General features: G+C 36.0%; 3 protein-coding genes across 3 annotated transcripts in view; 2 read left to right on the forward strand and 1 right to left on the reverse strand.

The window, feature by feature from the left end:
* LOC103832572 (probable WRKY transcription factor 10) overlaps nt 1-4,009 on the forward strand; it is a 30,518-nt gene extending 26,509 nt beyond the window's left edge. The window contains exon 6 of the mRNA XM_009108607.3: nt 23-4,009. The gene's annotated coding sequence lies outside the window, so the exon portion shown is untranslated. The remainder of the gene's footprint in view (nt 1-22) is intronic.
* A 6,265-nt stretch (nt 4,010-10,274) lies between these two features.
* On the reverse strand, nt 10,275-16,526 carry LOC103832574 (L-ascorbate oxidase homolog). Its single transcript, XM_033276414.1, has 3 exons — nt 13,234-16,526; nt 11,122-12,231; nt 10,275-11,017 (listed from the first exon to the last, which is right to left on the reverse strand). The coding sequence occupies exons 1-3, from the start codon at nt 13,485-13,487 to the stop codon at nt 10,714-10,716; spliced, it is 1,668 nt and encodes a 555-aa protein (XP_033132305.1). The 5' UTR covers nt 13,488-16,526; the 3' UTR covers nt 10,275-10,713.
* Nucleotides 16,527-16,768: 242 nt separating this feature from the next.
* On the forward strand, nt 16,769-19,519 carry LOC103832576 (L-ascorbate oxidase homolog). The gene is made up of 3 exons (XM_009108613.3): nt 16,769-17,138; nt 17,773-18,879; nt 19,083-19,519. Exons 1-3 carry the CDS (start codon nt 16,894-16,896, stop codon nt 19,378-19,380), a joined length of 1,650 nt encoding a protein of 549 aa, XP_009106861.1. The 5' UTR covers nt 16,769-16,893; the 3' UTR covers nt 19,381-19,519.
* The last annotated feature ends 155 nt before the right edge of the window (nt 19,520-19,674 follow it).

Consider the following 19,674-nt stretch of genomic DNA (forward strand, 5'->3'; position numbering starts at 1 on the left):
GAACTTATTGTGATTCTCTCAGGTCCAGTAATTAATCGCAATCGATCCAATCCAATGATTTTCAATTTCAGGAGCATATAAGAAGATTCATAATTGAGGGAAAATCTGTTGGTGCGCTTCAGATTGATCTTCCATAACTCTGAGAGCTTTGCAGGAGGCATGTCTTTCTTTGGGCCAATGATTTATGACATACATGGTGTCCAGCGTCGGGGTAATTATAATGATGGTGAAAACAAATTAACAAGGAGCAAAGAAGAGAGAAAAGATCGTACGAAGAAGAAGAATATACTCTTACGTGTTCAATCAAAAAAAAAAAGAAGATAAAATGGTTTGTCTGTCATTTTTGCTACAGAGAATCTGAATTTCCAGTTATAAGGGTAGTTTCCTAATTTTAGCTTAAGTTAGGTATATTGAGCCAATTGACTCATTAAAGAATACACATATAATTTAGGCTCTTTTCATTAGTTGAAAATCAAGGACAAGCTAAATACGATTAACCTAAATATATTCTATTAAAAGTACTTTGATGAAACTACAATTTACCTAACGTATAATTTAAATTTATATCATTGGAAATTTTAGATTTTATAGACATTCATTAAGGATAACATTCTAAAAATTAATTTCAAATGAATTAGTTTAAAAATTAAAATCAAAATATTTTTATATCTTTTTAGTTTAGTTATAAATATATGTTTTCAATTCCGTTAAAAAGAAGAAATATGAAACAAGCATTAATTTTACTGTGATTTACAATAAATATCATTGGAAATATTTGAATTCTAAGATATTATTAAGTTTAATAATGTCAAATTAACTTACTCATGTTTATATTTTTTAAATATAAATGTATAATAGTTTTTATTATATTTAAATATGGTGAGGTAAATGTATTTTAATAAATAATTCATTAATTTCATAATTAGTAATAGAATACGTCTATATATGAATATTAATTCGGTTTAAATTGATAAAAAAATCTATAAACTCTATAATCCTAGTCTATTTTATTAACGAAGAATAAATATTTTAAAATAAATATTACAAAACCATATTAAATTGATAGTTTAACCTATGTTATTTTTATTAGTATGAAATTAATTTTATCTAATCCAGTAAATAAATAAAAAATCAAGTACTGTCAGAATGCAATGAACTTGTCAACTAAATATAAAAATACAATTGTTAACATATCTTAAATCTCTACATCTATAGTTATAGTAGGTGATCTTTTAAGTGATATTCACATGTATAAATATTAACAAAGTAAATATCAGAAATATTGGATAATATTTTATTTTTCATTTTTAATATTTTCATAATTTATATGTATGGTTTGTTATATCAATATTATGTTACTTTAATTAGACATATGATTTTAGATATATAATTTCTAGTCAGTTTGATTATTATTTGAGTATATTGAATTGCATTTACTTATATAAATTCAAGCATGATAATTTTCTTATTAATAGATTAAAATTTTTAATTAATATTGTTATTAGCATTTAGCTTAGTTGGTGTCTACGATTTAAATATATTTTAGTAATTATTTTGAGAATCAAGCGAAATGAAAGACAAACTAAGGTTGAATATAAGTATGAGTTTTGAAAACTCCTGAATATATAAATTTTACAAAAGAACTAAAATTTTATAATTGGTTGATATGTTTATTTTCATATATTAATATTATTATTATTCATTTTTAGTTTATATGTATAATAATAAATTAAATATTACTATAAATAATAATAATATCTTGTAATTTTAATTATGTTTTCAATTTTGGATGAAGAATAGATTACTCTGTTATTCATTTTGTGGGTATATTAAGTTGAGAATTTGTCTAAAATATCACTTCCTTGTACCATATTTCATTTTACTTTAACCAATTTTCCCAAAAAAAATTTAATGAGAAAAATATCATTCTACCCCTGACTAATTAAACCTAAACTACACTCTTCTTTCCCACGATTTCTTAAAATCCCAGATCCAAATTTAATGTGATCAGATCCGGCGCTAAAGAGTCTCCGGCACTGAAGAGTCTCCGGCGCTGACGAGTTCTCCGGCCAGATCCGACGACGCTGACGAGTTCTCCAGCCAGATCCGACGACGCTGGCGAGTTCTCCATCCAGATCCAACGATGCTGGCGAGTTCTCCGGCCAGATCTGACGACACTGATGATCTCACGAACAAGACAATCTCTGTGACAAAGCTAGCAATGGTGACCGGAAAATAGATGGTGGTTTTCGTCTCTTTGTTTAATTTAGCTTGATTTCTCAAAAGCGATCAGTTTCTGGGAAGGGAGACGAGATTTTCTCATGAATTTTGTAAATCTAAAATTTATAAAACCTTATCAATATTTATCTATGAAGAACATAGTGCTTTTGTAGCCAGGAATAATAAAGTTTTCAGTAATTTGGATATGGATCCCATGGATACGCTTAAACTGGCAGAAACAGAGTCGACATTATGGGCTGAAGCACAAGTCTTAAATGTTCAGGGAACAGCTCCACAAATAAATACGACATTACCATCAATTCCTGGAAGATGGTGTTTTACGGATGGTTCTTGGAAAGAAGGTTCTAACTTCTCAGGACAAGGTTGACTCAGTACTTTGGTAGGGTTTGATGGATTGATGGGGGCAAGGAATGTTCGGGCTAGTCTATCGCCTCTTCATGCGGAGATGGAGGCGTTATTATGGGCAATGGAACGTATGAAGAATTTACGTCAATTTCAGGTTACGTTTGCAACGGATTGTTCTCAATTGGTGAAAATGGTTTCGGAACCAGAGGAGTGGCCAGCTTTTGCAAGTTATTTGGAAGACATCAAGACCCTGAAAGAGTTCTTCACCCGATCAGAGATTCTCTATGTACCACGGACGCAAAACTCAAAGGCGGATAGTCTAGCTCGCAGTGCTAGGAAGCAACCGTCTTTTGTTGTTCACATGGATGCAGATCACTCGGTTTGGTTTACAGAGTCAATATGAGTCTGTATAGTTGATGACAAAAAAAAAAACATAGTGCTTTTGTTATTATCGCTTTTGATATATGTTGTTGATCCTTCGTGTTTTGAGTATTTTGTGTTGAATATCCTTCCTTAATCGCTATATTTCTTATAATCAGGTATAGAGTTTAACATTTATTTAATTCATGAGAAAATACTAATTGCACCATGATTACTTCTTATGTTGGTTGATTTTGATTAGAAAGGTATGCTGTGAGCTTTTGGATTTAATAAATGATGTGGAGAATATGCGTGGTGATATGCATATCAAGTACCTACATTCTTGAGGTAATGCAAAGCCACTAGTTGTAGTTTGACTAACAAGGTTTAGTATGTGTAGTATATGAGGTGGACGGTTATTATTTTGGTAGTGTAACATTCTGTTTTACTACTTTATGAAATTCATGTCTTTTATCTATTGTTTTGTGTATAATATATGAAGAAGCAATGGAGATGGATCATGGGTTTGTTGAGCCACAGAAGTATATTTCTTCTTGTTTTAGACACGTTCGTCAATGGCCTTTAATATTAAATGTATTATAAGAGTTATATTTTGCTCTGCTTCAAAGCCATCTCACTGAACTCTTCAGGCACGGATTCTACCAAGTCTGAACCGTAGCTCATGTATTTGAAGAAGACCAAGAAATCAATGGGCCAAAGATAAATAGTTTATAAATTATTATAAATGTTAACTATTTTGCTAAATAATTTATAAACCGTTATAAATAAATTTATAAATCTTATCTATTTTGTAAATTCTTGTAAGCCTTGTAAAATGATTTATGAACGGTTTATAAACTCATTTTAGTTTGATAAGGGTTATAAACTGATTTATAAACCCTTAACAAACTTTTTATAATCCCTTTATAAACTCTTCAAAACTCTTTATAAACCCTTAAAAATCCATTACAAGCCCTTATAATTTAGAAGAATGTTTTTTACAAATCCTTATATGAACAAACTAAACCATTAATGTCTTAAAATGAACTCTCAAACAAGCAAAGGACAAACGAAACACATAGATGGATATGAAGTGTATTAGGTTGGTGTTGAATGCTGTCAGATTTTGTGCAATCACTCATATGACCAGAAGGATTACATAAAGGGGAGCAAAGAATAATGTCCATGTAGATGTTCATCTCTAACTGGTTCTTTTATATATAAATTTTTTTTATAAATGTTTTATAAATTCTTATAAATTATTTACATACCTTTATAAACCCTTCAAAATTATTTTATCAACTCTTATAAATTGTTTAATAAGTCTATCTAAATATTTAAATGGTTTATAGACTCGTACAAATAATTTATAAACCTTTATAAATAGCTTATAAACTTTACAAATTGTTTTATAAACTTTTATAAATGATTTATAAACTCTTATTTGCTCTTCAGCTTTCTTTTTTCTTCATTTTATCATCTTTCATGTGTTATTTCCATATATCTTTTTTTTTTTTTTTTTTTTTTTTTGAATTATACAGAGGTATCCTGGCCTCACAGAAGTGATCCAGACTAGTCACGTGTTGCCACATGTCGATCCTCTGTCCCTGGCGATGCCGAAATGTTAATTCCCCAGTGGCCGGGATTCGAATCCAGGTGGCGGTACTCACAGCTGTAAGCCCTTTACCACTAGAGCTAGAAGCCCCGGTTCATATATCATATATGTTGCAAAAAGTAAATCCACAAATCCTTGTTCCCATTAGCTTTTCTTCATTTTATATCCTTGTTGAACAAATTGTACAACACTGTCAAAATCCATGTCATCAAGATCAGGATGTGTAGGGGTTACCAAATGTTTGTATTCATCAGGAAATCCAAACATTGTATTAACCACAAGATGTAACAAAGAATAAACAACGTTTTATAAGTCTCTACAAATCTCTAATTTATAAATTTATAAGCCCTTATAAAACTACATTTATAATCTTTTATAAAACGCTTCACATTATTGACCAAGACACCGATTGGATAATCATTTTTGGATTGTCTAGTGGTTCTGTTCCAACTTCATAAATCCTCAAAGGCAATCTAAAAGATGTGCAAAATTCATTGCTATCTAACTACAAGACGAATTAAAAAGATGATGTTAACTTTTAATCATGGTCTACAGATACCTTATCCAAGCATAATGTTCATGTATTTTGGTAACTGTCTTTCAAATAATATAGAATAAAACAGCACAAGACTTCTCGAGTTGACACGTTTATGTGTTGTTTTATAGACATATACGATGAAATCTTGTTTAAAAAGTTCTTTTATAAAACCTTGTAAATGGTTGAGTTGTATTATCAACAATATCCTAAACCCCAGATTTATAACGGTTATAATTTCCTAATATGCAGTGTTCACTATCGGAAAATCTCTCTCTTAGCTGAACCATTCATATGACAAGTCCAAATCAACTGTATTCTATTTGTTGATAACAGAAGGAAGAAAACCCTAAAATTACTTGAAACCTAGATTTATAAAGGGTTTTAAGTTGTCAAAACTCAATGTTCACTATCGAAGTTGTTTCTCTTAGATCCACATGTTCAAATGAGAAGTCTAAAGCAACCTTGTTTGTTTTTTTGATAAGAAAATAACAAAATCAAAAAATTACTTGAAACAAACAAAAAATACAGAAATTTGAGACATACGAATTTGTGAATCTTGAACATGAATCGACATTTTGAAGTTTTTGAATCGTGATTCTCTGTAATCCGCTTTTGTCGCCAGCTGCGTGAGAGAGAGAGATGGCAGATCTGGACAGAAACTCGCAGGAAAGGAGATAGATAGAGAGAGATGAGTTGAAAATAAGGTAAGGGCAGTATAGTCTCATATTTTTTAATTAATCCCACATTTTTTTTGGGATAAGGTAAGGGATGAGTTAATTAATCCCATATATATTTTTTTTGCAGGGTCAAGTATCCGCATAAGATTTTTTTTGCCATCCAAAAAGTATTTTAAAGTCATTTCTTAATTTTCCCTCGCTGAATAAAAATAAGATTAAGAAGACAGTGTTTTCAGTAGTTTATGAACCTAATCTATGCTTTGTGGATGTATATTTAGACTTTTATTTTGACATCAAATGAAATATTACTAATTCACTCCAATAGCCTAGCTACATGAGCCAGCCAAACAGGAGTCTCAACAAAAGTAATCGAGAAACAATCAGACCCAGCCCTAGCTGCTTTCACAAGACCGTCGGCTCATTGGTTCTTACCACGCGGTAGATACGAGAAAGAGAAATGCACAAAGCCTCTTGAGATTATCAGGATATCTTCAATAGTTTCTGCCATAGCTGGCCATTCTTCTAAGCTTTGTATCAATTTTATGAGCTGGGCGCAGTCCGTTTCAAAATGCACCGAGACATGACCCTCTTCTAACATCTTCTTCATAGCCCAAGATAGTCCTTCCGCTTCAGCCTGCAATGGAGATGTGAGATTAGGACAGTTCTTCATTCCCACAAGAATTTTCTTTTCTCCATCCATCAGTATAAATCCCATGCCCGACTTTTGTCCTTCATGAACCCACGATGCATCTACTTGGCATCGGAATCCAGTCCTTTCCTGCCTCAGGCTAGGGGCGCTCTCCTCTTCTAGCCATTCCAGAATAGTTTCATCCTCAATAGGAGGGATGATCTGCGCCACTTTCCAACTATTCGCCTCAGCCAATGCAAGTTGAAGCGTATCTAGTGGAGAGAGGTCAACTCCATTAAAGAGCTTGTTGTTGCGTCCCTTCCATATATACCACAGAATCCAAGGGAAGGGTTCTAATGTTTCCTTTGGAACACCTTGTTCTTTTGCTCTCCACAGGAGGTGGTCAATGTTTGTAAATAAAGTACTACACGGGAATACGCCCGGAAGAGTAGGAATGTCAGATAAGGCCCAGCATTGCAATGTGTGTGTGTGGGTGGGGGGTGGCATTCAAATAATATATGGTTCATCGTCTCTTCCTCTGCTCCACATTGGAGACAAGATCTATCTGTTGCACAATGTCAGATCGCAGAGTCTGCTCGCTTCTGTGACAAAGCCGGATAACGATTGCCATAAAAAGTGATTTATCTTCCTTGATGTGTTTAATTTCCAGACCTCTTTCTTCAGGTGTGTAACACTAGGCTATGCAACCTGTGCCTCCCCTAGTGCTCTCCATCGTTCATTAGTCACTTCATATCCAGCTCTCACTGTATATGCTCCAGATTTTGTAAAGCTCCAAGTATATCCATCTTTTCTACCTAGGCGGCTAGGCTTCATTTTGACAATCTTTGTTACGTCATCTGCCCTCACCAGTTCTCTAAGGAGTGGTTCATTCCAAGTTTTGGATTCATAATCTATCAAATGATGGACTTCAGGTCGACATCGAACATTTCTCCAACTGGTAAAGCCGGCCTTGCTCTCACATCTGGGATCCAACAGTCCTCCCAGACCTTCGTGTGTTCCCCTGTCCCTATCGTACGTTGCAGGCCTTCTTCCAGAACAGACCGAGCTGTCCATAAGCTACTCCATCCACCATCAGGTTCGAATGACGATAGTACCCGCCTTTCAAGACTCTTGCCAAGAGCGAGACTGGATAAATCAGTAGCCACCATACCTGTTTAGCTAATAAGGCTAGGTTAAAGTCTCGAGAGTCTCTGAATCCCAGGCCTCCCTGTTCCTGCGGTATGCAAATCTTGTCCCATGCGACCCAATGGGAGACCTCTATTGTTAGCTTTAGCACTCCATCAGAATCTCGAGATGGCTCCAATCATTTTTTTATGGGTCTCCTGCGTCAGTAAGTAGCAAGACATTGTAAAATTTGGGACTGCTTGCGCTACTGATTTGATTTGAACTTCCTTGCCACCTTTAGAGAGATGCCTCGCTTCCCAAGTATTAACTCTCAAGTTTAGCATATTTTGAACATACGCGAACACTTGCTTTTTAGAGCCACTAATCTTCTCTGGCATACCAAGATACATGCCCATTCCTCCGTCTTTACTAATTCCAGTTAACCTTTTCAGGTTTTGTTTAGTGGACGCTATGACCTCAGAACCGAACATAACTGAAGATTTTTCTTTATTCAGTTGTTGTCCTGAGGCGTAACCATAGACATCAATAATTCTCATTAACTCCTGGCACTGATTAGGCTCCGCTTTACAAAAGAAAAGGCTATCATCAGCGAAGAGTAAATGAGAGACCGCCGGGCTTGCTCTAGCAATCTTTAAGCACGTGATCTTCTGTAAGCTTTCTGCTTCCCGAATCTGCAAGATCAAGACTTCAGTACACAGAATAAATAAGAATGGCAATAGAGGATCGCCCTGCCGGAGTCCCCGGGAAGGTATAATTTTGCCTTTTGCATCTCCATTAATAAGAACTTGATACGAGACCGCCGAGACGCAACTCATAATCACATGGATCCATTTCTGGTCGAACCCATTCTCTCCATTGCAGCTTTGAGGAAGCCCCATTCCACTCTATTATATGTCTTACTCATGTCCGTCTTGATAGCTATGTATTTTGATTTACAGCTCTCGTTTGTCCTTAAGGCATGAAACATCTCCTGAGCTACTAGAATGTTATATGTTATCAGCCGTCGAGCCACAAAGGCTGATTGAGTTTCAGATATCAGTTCAGGTAGAATTTTCTTCAGGCAACTCGATAAGATCTTCGATATGATCTTGTAACTGACATTACATAGGCTGATTGGACGAAACTCAGCCATAGTAACCAGTCTATCTGTCTTAGGTATCAAGCAGATGTTCGTCTGGTTAATTCTCTCATCAAACTCTCCAGTCTCAAAGAATTCGTTTACGATACTGCTGACATCCTCGCCTACCATCTTCCAGAACCGCTGGTAGAAGAGACTGGTCATCCCATTGGGGCCTGGTGCTCGATCAGGGTTTATAGGGAAAACATCGTCCCTGATTTCAGTATCTGAGACCGGAGCAGTCACCGCTGCGTTCATTTCTCCTGTCACTTTCTCGGCAATACACCGGATACTCTCTTCATACGAAGAGGGGTTCGAAGTTTCAAAAAGATTACTGAAATACTCGACTGCGACTTGCTCGATTTCATCTTCTGTTTCCACCAATTGCCCCATTGAGTTCTTGAGCTTTATGATTCGGTTTCGAGCTCGGCGTTTCTTAGTTTTGGCATGAAAGTATTTGGTATTCCTATTGCCCTCTTTCAGCCATATGGCGCGGCTCTTCTGTCTCCAGTAAATCTCTTCTTCTCTGTATGCCGCACATAGCTGCCATTTCATCTCCAGTTCTTCTTCGCTCGTCATGGAATCATCGTTTTGAGATTGATCTATCTTCGCTTTCAGTAGCTCAATCAGTTTTAGATTGTTAGATGGGTTGTTGCGTTTCCAGTATGAGATCGCCTTCCTGCATCTATATAATTTCTCCACCAAGTCAGTATGATGATTACGACTTTCATTTCTCCCACATCCTTCTCGAACCGTCTCAGCGAACCCCTTGTTTCCCAAACCACCGTTTATCAAATCTAAAGTTACGTCGTGGTCTGGACACTCTTGATTTTATACGAGCCAATACTGGCCGACGATCTGAGCCCCACCTCAATAAGTACTCCACATCAGTATGGGAAAAAATATTGTCAATCTTCGTTGCCGACTGCTCTGTCTAATCGACACTGGATACGTCCATTCGTCCTCCTCCCTGCCCATGACATAGCATACCCCTTGTAGGGAAACTCAATCATTCCGCAGTTGGCCAACATTGTCTTAAACGTGATAAAAGAGGATTCTGATTCCGGCCTCCCTTCTTCTCAACATTACTTGTTATTTCATATTTAGACTTTTGTTTAGTTTGCATTAAATAAAGGTGTAGTTTCTCTTTAGATGTGTCAATCATCAAAGCCTAAATGCTTCTCTGCTCCTTTTATTCAAAGCATACAATGACATTCACAAGCTATTTTCCATATAACAATTTATACCACTGTTTTCCAAACGATGAGATCTTACCAAACTATTAATAAGTGACATTTGTAAGCTCAATTTAAAGATTGGTCACTATGATTCAGATGGTAACGAAGCTGAGTAGAGAATGATTAATGTGACTGGATGTAAGAATCTAATTTACAATCGATTCTGTTTCTAATTAATATTCAAACACCATATATATTATAACTATAGGAAACTTTATACATGAGTTTGTATATATACAAATATTTTACGGATTAAAGTTAGTTATTTTATTCAAATATTTTATTTTAAAATTATTGTTTTGAAATATACTTGAATCTTACATAATTGTAGATGTAAATTTGTAGTTTGTTTCAAATTTTATTATTTACAAAATCAATCTCAAAATATATTTGAAATCTATAATTAAGTATTCAGCTTATGTTCAAAAATTTAAGATTGAAAAGCTACTTTTAACATCTATAACAAAACTGAAAATGACACTTCACTATGTTATCAAAATTTTAAAGTAGCAAAATCTAGTGATTATTTTTGTAGATGAGAATGTAAGTCATATTTATTATCTACTACATTTTTTAGAAGTATATGACAGATATGAGATTTATGGATAATATATATTTAATTTTTTTACTAAAAAATTAAAATAATGAACTAAATTAAAATATGAGACGTTGAAATAAAATAATTTTTCAATTAGACGTCAAACTCAAATGTTAAAATTCAAATGATTACTATTTTTTCAATTTATAAATAATTTTTAACCGAAAAGTTATCCCGATCAAAATCTAGTAGAAGTGTTAAAGAACAAAATTAGGCTCCAGCATAAGGGTTAATCTTAGGTTTGTCCTTGACAAGGCCACATTGGAGGCTTGACTCCGGCATGTTGTATTCGTCCCGGAGGGATTTTTCCGGTGACAAGACGCTTGCGTAGAGTTGCTGTCCCAAGTATCGTCTCTCAGAGTTCTCTGACCTAATGTTCCACATTCCACAATTGTCAAATGTGAGCAAGATTGCAGCCCAACACTTGGGGTACACTTGGACTGTGTGTCTGCTCACTGCATCTAGAAGGTTGTAGTTCTTCCTCTTCTCTGGTGTCCATGTCCCTGGCTCAACCCTTTTTATACAATAAAATAAAATGAATTTAGAAGTTTATTTGTAGTGAAAGAAAAGAGATGTAAAGTTCAAAAAAAAAAAGAAAAAAGATAAAGAGTAACTCACGCTACAGCGAAGAAGGAGTAGCCATCTAAATGCCAAGACTGGACGCTCTTTTCATGGTTCTCAAACACGACTTCAATGAAGGTGCGGTGAGTGATGTTAAGAACATTGGGTTCGATCTTGATGTTCTTGATCTGATCCGAGGTTGGGTTGTCGGAAATAATGTCGTATTTGAAAACCTTATCAGCAACACCAAAGTACTCAGCGAGCTTCAAGGGGGTCTCGGGGTCTGTATGCGAGACTCCACTCAACGCGTACCTAAGCTTACCATCGATCTTTCCCTGAGTGTTCACGAGCTTAATGGTGCGAGTGATGTTAATCTTTCCGTAATGGTAAGAGCCCTGTGGGTTAGGTCTAGCTGCGCTGGCTGTCAAGTTCCACCTGAAAGAGCGGAACTGGTTCAAAGACCAAGCCCAACCAACGGGGGCCGCAGGTAGCTGAGGAGAGGCAAGACCTTTGCCTCCCTCGTAGCGGAGGAGCCCTGTTGTAGCCAAAGCCTTCTTCAAGAATCTTGTGGAAGCCACCATGTAGTAATCTTTAGGTTCTTGGTTTGCCGTGACAATCACACCGAAGCATTGACCCACGTGGACGTCAAGCGAGTCATAATCGTTCTGGAGAACATGTGAGCCTTCCATCTCAACAAGCTTCATCTTGTGGTTCTGAATCCTAAAGTTAAGAGATGTCTTGAGACCCACGTTACAGATCCGGACTCTGTAGGTTTTCCCTTGCTTTAAGGTGAAAAGAGGCTGGTCGGACCCATCGCCTTTTCCGGCCTTACCATTGATGAGAATGCCATCTGGACGGCCAATAGTACGGCCACTATCTAGGAACTTCTTGAGCTGGGTGTGGCTTTTGGTGTACCAATCGTTGATAAGGACAGTGTAGTCATCTTCAGGGTCAGCATACGGTACCGGGATTAGGAGACGGCTGTTCACACGGAGGCCACCAAAGGCACCCGCAGCACGATGCATAGCCGTTGTTGGGTAGTAGAAATAGCTACCGATCTGATCCTTCGGCTGGAAATGGTATGTGAAGTTCTTACCCGGTGGGATTGGACACATTGTTCCAGCCGTTCCATCTTGCCATGAGTTCTTCCTATGCTGGATTCCATTCCTATTTACAAATTTCCCAAATAAAAAACTAATTAGAAGTTTGGTAGCATTGGAAACAAACTAAACTAAAAAAAGGTTGGTAATGAATATTATACATTTTTGTACATTTTAAAAACTTAATTCTTCGTTTTTATTCTTATCCATCAAAAAACTTGATTCTACTTTTTTTATCATGCTTACCCATTGTATATCATGGGCATGTTAAACATGTAACACCAATATAGGAATATTTTTTCAATGAATTTCTATATACTAAAAATGATATTTTAAATATATATAAAATGAATTTTCCGTGTAAATATAGAAGAAATATCAATTTTATTTTAGAACTTGATTCATGTATAATAAAATTTATAATCAAATACAGAGATTGGAAATGTCATAATTAGAACTTGATTGATAGATGTTTTGTAGCTTCAGTTTCTGTTGGAAATATAAGAGCAGCATTATCTCTGAAATCGACTTGAGGATTTTTAAAAGAAAACAAATATTTGTCTAATTAAAAAAAACGCATCAATTGCGTGCGGTCACATGTTGGTGAGGTCCGTGAACAGTGCAAAAAACTCACCACAATCAGTTCTTATTTCATGATTTTGGGGACTGGTTTTTATGGTTTAGTGGGATCCACACGTTGCTTTTTTGAAGAAAAAAAAAACCTTTTCTAGAAACCCCAATAAGTCGTGGGTTTTGTGCTTTAGTTGTAGATTTTATTGTTGTATAATTATATTGATAGCTTTCAAAGCATTAAATGTAACACCAAACGGTCACTGATTTACTTTATTTATGATGATTTTTGAGAAAAATCATATTTGATTATTCATCTAACACTCGATATTTTACGGTTTGACTATTCATCTGATATACAGGTAAACTCATTAAATTTTTAAATTTCCTAATAGCGAAATAATCAAAGCGAATTATCCAAGTGTACATCCATCCCTATCTAGTGGTAATATATAGTAAGGGGCAGGTAAAGATGACGGTCTATTATGAATAAACGTACCAAGTAATGAGGAAAGGCTTGTCCAGGTTGTTGAATACATTAACGATGACGTTGTTGTTAGAAGTTGAGTTGAGGTTAGGACCAGGGAATTGACCGTTAATGAGAATGACTTGTTGTGGAACACCGAGAGGAGATGCGGATCCATACGTTACGTTCCACACGTGGTGAAAGTAAGGATCCTCCGCTTGGACCATCACGACTGTCACCGTCGCGACGCATAGGCACACGGCCAATATTTTAACCCCTACCTTCATTAATAATAAACTTTGTTAATCAATAAAGTTTGTGATTTTTTTTGTTTTTGAACTAAACGAATAAGTTTTTTTTAATTGTGTTGAGGGGTTGAATTTCGTTTTTCTTTCAATTGTTTAATGAAGTTTTTATAGTTTAATCGAATACAGTTTCCTTGTTTTTTCTAGTTTCTTTAGGTCCTCTCATTACGCTTTTCCTGTCGTCCATATTAGGAATGTTCAGTTTTGACCTCTACGACTCCACTATTTTGAGTTTACCTTTTCTTGAATTTGTTTCTTCCCGAATTATTTTTGAGATTTTTGCTAATTTTAGAGAATATTTCTAAGTCCGTTCTCGTACAGGGCATAATGATGTCTCATATGACTAAACTTTGTTTCTCATATGGATCAATTTGTTTGTGTTTATGATGACATATTTTGGATATAATTCAATTAGGCCTGTCTGAAATAGTTATGCAAATTTGGTCAAAAAAACAAATTTTGGTTTTTAATGTGAGAATAACCAAACAACGAATTAGAGATCAAATGATCCAATGGAATGGGTGGTACCAACAAAACAGACCCGGGTTTGAGCTCAAGCTGGTCAAGGGCATTGCGGCCTTTCATTTTATGAGGCTTACTTCAGTCCTTCGTTAGATGAGTGGTAATTTAGAATCTTTTAAATAGAGATGGAGGATTAGAGTCTGGCGTTTGTATTATTTTCATCCATATATATATATATATCTATTGATGCCAAAAAAAAATTATATATAGATCTATTACATCATTTCAATATATTAAAATGGTTTATCTTTTCTTTAGTTTGTGGTTTTGTAAAACTAGGACCCTGCTGTAACATTCCGACCGTGGCTAATGACCTCACGTCCGTTCACTCGATTCGTGGGTCAATTTCGTGCCACGAGCAGAGCGTTAAACTTTTGGAAGTTCGAAAGTCATGTATACTGATCATGCAATCACCACATGATCGTTCTCGAACTTTGACCTCACACACACACGATGTGCAAATCACTTCCCGATAGGTCACCTATCATTTCACTACTCTAAATCAAGTACATTTAATCATGGAGTTTTAAACGAATGTGTGAGATAAAAGATAAGTGCACTTTTAATGACGACAAATCAATTCTTTTAAATTTTTACATATACCACAAACTAAGATGTTATACTTGGCAACAATAATTAGGTTGATCAAATGATGCAGACCAAACAAAACAAAACCTTTGGCTGTAGCAATGATGGTCTGTAGTTGTATGATTTTTTGTAATTATCTAAAAATAAAACATCTTTAATAAATTCTTGCTATTTAATCTAAACTACTTTTGATATAAAATTAAAATTGAATATCACATAAAACTATAAATTTATAATATTATATTAATTTTATAACATATTTTCATGTGATATAATTATGATTTAGATAATACAATTATAAAAATATTATAAGCTAGATTAACATACATATAGGATTTATATGCACAAATTAAAATATATTTGATTGTATCATTTAAATAAATAAAAAAATCTAAGTAAAATGATACTTTAGAAAACTGTTTATCTACATACACATAATGAAAATAAAATTAGTTGGGCTGTGGAGAATATTTATTGGCTGGTTGTTGTAGAGGGATTATTCATCTTCTTAGAACTGACTAAACTCAGATTCATCTTCTTAGAACTAACTAAACTCAGAGAGAACATTTATATGAAAAAACATTTTTAAAATAACTAACCATCGAGTTTATTCATCTTCTTAGAACTGACTAAACTCAGATTCAACATTGTTCAGTTTTTTTTTTTTTTTTTTTTTTTTTAACAGGAGGTTCAAAGGTGACCCGTAATCCGCACGTGGTTTCCGTTTGCCCAAAGGCCCGTAATCCGCACATGGTTTCCGATTGCCAACCATCTAATCCCCCTGGCCCGGAACCAGCCGGCACTAATACCCATTACCCAAGGACCCGGCACCAACACCGCGATAACTTTAAACTTGGGGAGGGCGTAAAGCATTCCGTGGCCACAGGGGATATTCGAACCCAGGTCCATATTGGTGTGTTAACTACCTCAAGACCACTAGCCCACCACCCTGTGGTTAACATTGTTCAGTTTATGTGATGTGTTTTTGTTTTTGCTTGCTACCGTTATCCACACATAACCAATCACACGATTTACTTATTATCACATATTTGGAATCTTCAAAATTGTATTTTCAGTACAAAATAAATGTTTCGACGAACTACAGTAACTCATTTAATTTTGTCTCAAAAAAGAATACGAGATATTATTTTTGTAAAACCCATTTTAGACGGTGAAGCTGCGGTCCATAATGCATGACTACAAAACACAATATTGCACTACAAGGAAATAAAGCTTGTACACGAGAAACCGTCTAGGAATTAAAGTACTCGATCACAGAATTTGAATGCCACAAATAATTCCAAACTAGTATATGTTTTTGGTATTTCAGCGCTAAGTCCTCACAAATCTATCAAAATTAATATAATACATTGCCTTAACAAAGAATCCGGTGTTTCATGGGAGAAGCAAGCACATACACAGGAGGTATCACTCAGAGAGTGCGTAGAGAATGGACAGATTGAAGTAGAGTATGTTCAAGGTGATAAACAGAAAGCCGATATCTTGACAAAAGCTCTAGGAAGAATTAGATTCAAAGAAATGAGAGACTACATTGGAGTGAAAGAAAACTTCAAGCTTAAAGGGGAGAATGTTGGATAAACTTGAAGTTACTTAGGCTACAAGTAATAGATATCCTAATGAGTTTAGGAAATATTATGTTGTGTTTATCCTAATGAGTTTAGGAAATATTGTGTTGTGTTTATCTTAATGAGTTTAGGATAACTAAAGTGTTATATAAAGAGATATCAACTTGTAATATAACTTAAAAGTTTATGAGTTTGAGGTTTTGAGATAGTTTCCTCAAGAGTGATTAATAAGAAGTGTTCTTATTCGAGTTACTATATTTGTGTTCTTGATTACTGAGAACTATAAAATTTTACAGGTAACATTTTATTGACGTGTAACAAAACATGTTAAAGACACTTGGCAAAAAAACGTCGTTAAGGATATTTCCAATATTAGAATACGATCTTAGTTGTTATGATTCATAGTTCTGGTACCTTGAAAACCAAAACGAAAAAGATAGAGAAAAAAGTTTGTTGCATCACCACATTCACATATAGAAAATCGAATTAGAGATGGAGCGTAAAATATGGCAACAATACCTTGCAAAATAAGTTATGTTTCCCCTGCATAAATACTTCGAATCACCCAAACAACAAGAGGATTCATCCACAGCAAAACTTGCTTTTGAGGGGGAATCAATAAAAGTATTTTTTTTTCTTTTATTTTTTGTAGGAAAGGGTTAGTTATACGTAACACAGAAATATTTAATAATATGGAGGGGAGGTTATTGACGGTGTTGGTCTGCCTTGTCTCTACGGTGGCGATAGTGAACGCAGGCGATCCTTACTTCTTCTATACATGGAACGTGACTTATGGAACAGCCTCACCTCTCGGCGTTCCCCAAAAGGTGATTCTCATCAACGGTCAGTTTCCTGGTCCTAACCTAAACTCAACCTCTAACAACAACGTCGTCGTCAATGTCTTCAACAACCTCGACGAGCCTTTCCTCTTGACCTGGTAACTTAACTATATCGTCTCTATTCTCTGTTAGATTATGGTCTTAGTAGATCTTAATAGGGTTAGCCCTACGGTTTTCTCTTTTCGGTTTATTCGTTCTCGGTTAGTTCGGTTTAGCCACAATCTCACCAAATTGAACCCAGAAGAATTCGGTTTGTATTGTTTTAGAAGGTTTTGGTTTTTAATTTTATTAATAATAACTGATTTTGGGTTTCGATTTAATTTTGGTTTAAGTTTAAAAAAAAAACTCAGCTATTTTTTGTTATTTTTGGTTAAATCAGTTATTTTTATAAGTTTGGTTATTTTGGATAATTTGGTTATTTTTTAAAAAAAAATGCAGTACTCTATTTTCTTTAAAAACCAACTAACTGATATATTTTCTTTGAAACCCAACTAACTGAGTGCCAAATCGAAAGTTAAGTATTTTCAAATCCTAACTATACCAAACTCAAAATCAGAATCGAACCGAAACCAAATTTTTTTATTATGTTCGGTTCAACTCTGCAAGGCTAATTAGGGTTGCTGTGAGAGAATACCTTGTCCGATCTGTCCAGCTTTAAGGCAAAACAAGTCTGTTCTTTGACTGACTCCTATCCTATGTAATATGAGTACTAATGGTGGAACGTGTTTGCAGGAGTGGGATCCAGCACAGGAAGAATTGCTGGCAAGATGGTGTGGCTGGGACTTCATGTCCCATCCCAGCAGGACAGAACTTTACTTACCATTTCCAACCTAAGGACCAGATCGGTTCCTACTTCTATTACCCGACCACTTCTCTCCACCGTTTTGCTGGTGGGTTTGGTGGTCTCCGTGTCAACAGTCGTCTCCTTATTCCCGTTCCTTACGCTGACCCTGAGGATGATTACACTGTCCTTATCAATGACTGGTACACAAGTGGCCACACCGCTCTCAAGAACTTCCTTGACAGTGGACGCACCCTTGGATTGCCTAACGGTGTTCTGATCAATGGAAAGTCCGGAAAGGTTGGTGGAAAGAACGAGCCTTTGTTCACGATGAAGCCAGGAAAGACATACAAGTACAGGCTATGCAATGTTGGATTCAAGTCTACTCTCAACTTCAGGATCCAGAACCACAAGATGAAGCTTGTGGAGATGGAAGGCTCTCATGTCCTTCAAAACGACTATGACTCACTTGATGTCCATGTTGGCCAGTGCTTTTCAGTTCTTGTCACTGCTAACCAGGAAGCTAAGGACTACTACATGGTTGCATCCACTAGGTTCTTGAAAAAGGAATTAAGCACGGTTGGTGTGATCCGGTACGCAGGAAGCAACGTCCAGGCCTCAGCAGAGCTTCCCAAGACTCCTGTTGGTTGGGCTTGGTCTTTGAACCAGTTCAGATCTTTCAGATGGAACCTCACCTCTAATGCTGCAAGGCCTAACCCGCAGGGATCATACCATTATGGAAAGATCAACATCACACGTAGCATCAAGCTTGTCAACACTAAGAGCTTTGTGGACGGTAAAGTTAGGTATGGCTTTAACGGTGTATCACACGTTGACACCGAGACTCCTTTGAAGCTGGCTGAGTACTTCCAGATGGCAGAGAAGGTGTTCAAGTACGACGTCATCAAGGACGAGCCTGCAGCACAAATCACCGCATTGACCGTGCAGCCTAACGTGCTCAACATCACTTTCCGTACCTTTGTAGAGATCATTTTCGAGAACCATGAGAAGAGCATGGAATCATTCCATTTGGATGGTTACTCCTTCTTCGCAGTCGCGTAAGCATCTTCTGATCCCTTATCTTTATCTATCTATCCTGACAATTGTGTCTAAGGTTCCCGGTTCGAATGACCGATAGGACAAAATTAATATTACATGATGTGATTTCGGACCTAGGGGATTACGGGCTTTGGTCCTGAACCTCCTGGTTTCCAAAAAGGAAAACCTCTAACTTTGTGATACTACATGGGAGCTTTTTTAGATCTGAGCCAGGGAGGTGGACACCTGAAAAGAGAAAGAACTACAACTTGCTGGATGCGGTTAGCAGACACACAGTCCAAGTTTACCCCAAGTCTTGGTCAGCTATCCTATTGACATTCGACAACGCCGGTATGTGGAACATCAGGTCTGAGAACTTGGAGAGGAGATACCTTGGACAACAATTGTATGTGAGTGTTCTCTCACCGGAGAAATCGCTAAGAGACGAGTACAACATCCCCCTCAACACTAACCTCTGTGGCATCGTCAAGGGCTTGCCATTGCCTGCAAGATACACTTAAGTTAAAGTAACTACTCCACAAGTGGGGTGTACTATTAATTTTCTAATTAACCCTTTTCCTAATTTTTAATGTGTGTAATTTGTAAACTACCAGTTCTACTTGTTTTCATATATTATCATTAACCACAAAGTTTTGCTTCCTCATTGCGACTAAAATGCATAAGAATCGCAAGCAGCTGCATGTAATCAAAGATGTAAAGTTCAAAAGATACATAAGAATACAATGAGGCTTGGGTTGAAACAAAACATAAGTATAGCAAATGAGAAGTGGCCACCACTTCTTGATCATAATGCC

Source organism: Brassica rapa, chromosome A08 (genome assembly GCF_000309985.2).
Source record: "Brassica rapa cultivar Chiifu-401-42 chromosome A08, CAAS_Brap_v3.01, whole genome shotgun sequence".
NCBI lineage: Eukaryota > Viridiplantae > Streptophyta > Magnoliopsida > Brassicales > Brassicaceae > Brassica > Brassica rapa.

Excerpts from the sequence above, each read along its gene's own strand:
- LOC103832576 (XM_009108613.3), top strand. The coding sequence starts at position 16,894 with ATGGAGGGGAGGTTATTGACGGTGTTGGTCTGCCTTGTCTCTACGGTG. Across the intron at positions 17,139-17,772 it reads GAGCCTTTCCTCTTGACCTG|GAGTGGGATCCAGCACAGGA; the intron begins GTAACTTAACTA and ends ACGTGTTTGCAG. Across the intron at positions 18,880-19,082 it reads TACTCCTTCTTCGCAGTCGC|ATCTGAGCCAGGGAGGTGGA; the intron begins GTAAGCATCTTC and ends GAGCTTTTTTAG.
- LOC103832574 (XM_033276414.1), bottom strand. The coding sequence starts at position 13,487 with ATGAAGGTAGGGGTTAAAATATTGGCCGTGTGCCTATGCGTCGCGACG. Across the intron at positions 12,232-13,233 it reads AAGCCTTTCCTCATTACTTG|GAATGGAATCCAGCATAGGA; the intron begins GTACGTTTATTC and ends ATTTGTAAATAG. Across the intron at positions 11,018-11,121 it reads TACTCCTTCTTCGCTGTAGC|GGTTGAGCCAGGGACATGGA; the intron begins GTGAGTTACTCT and ends TTGTATAAAAAG.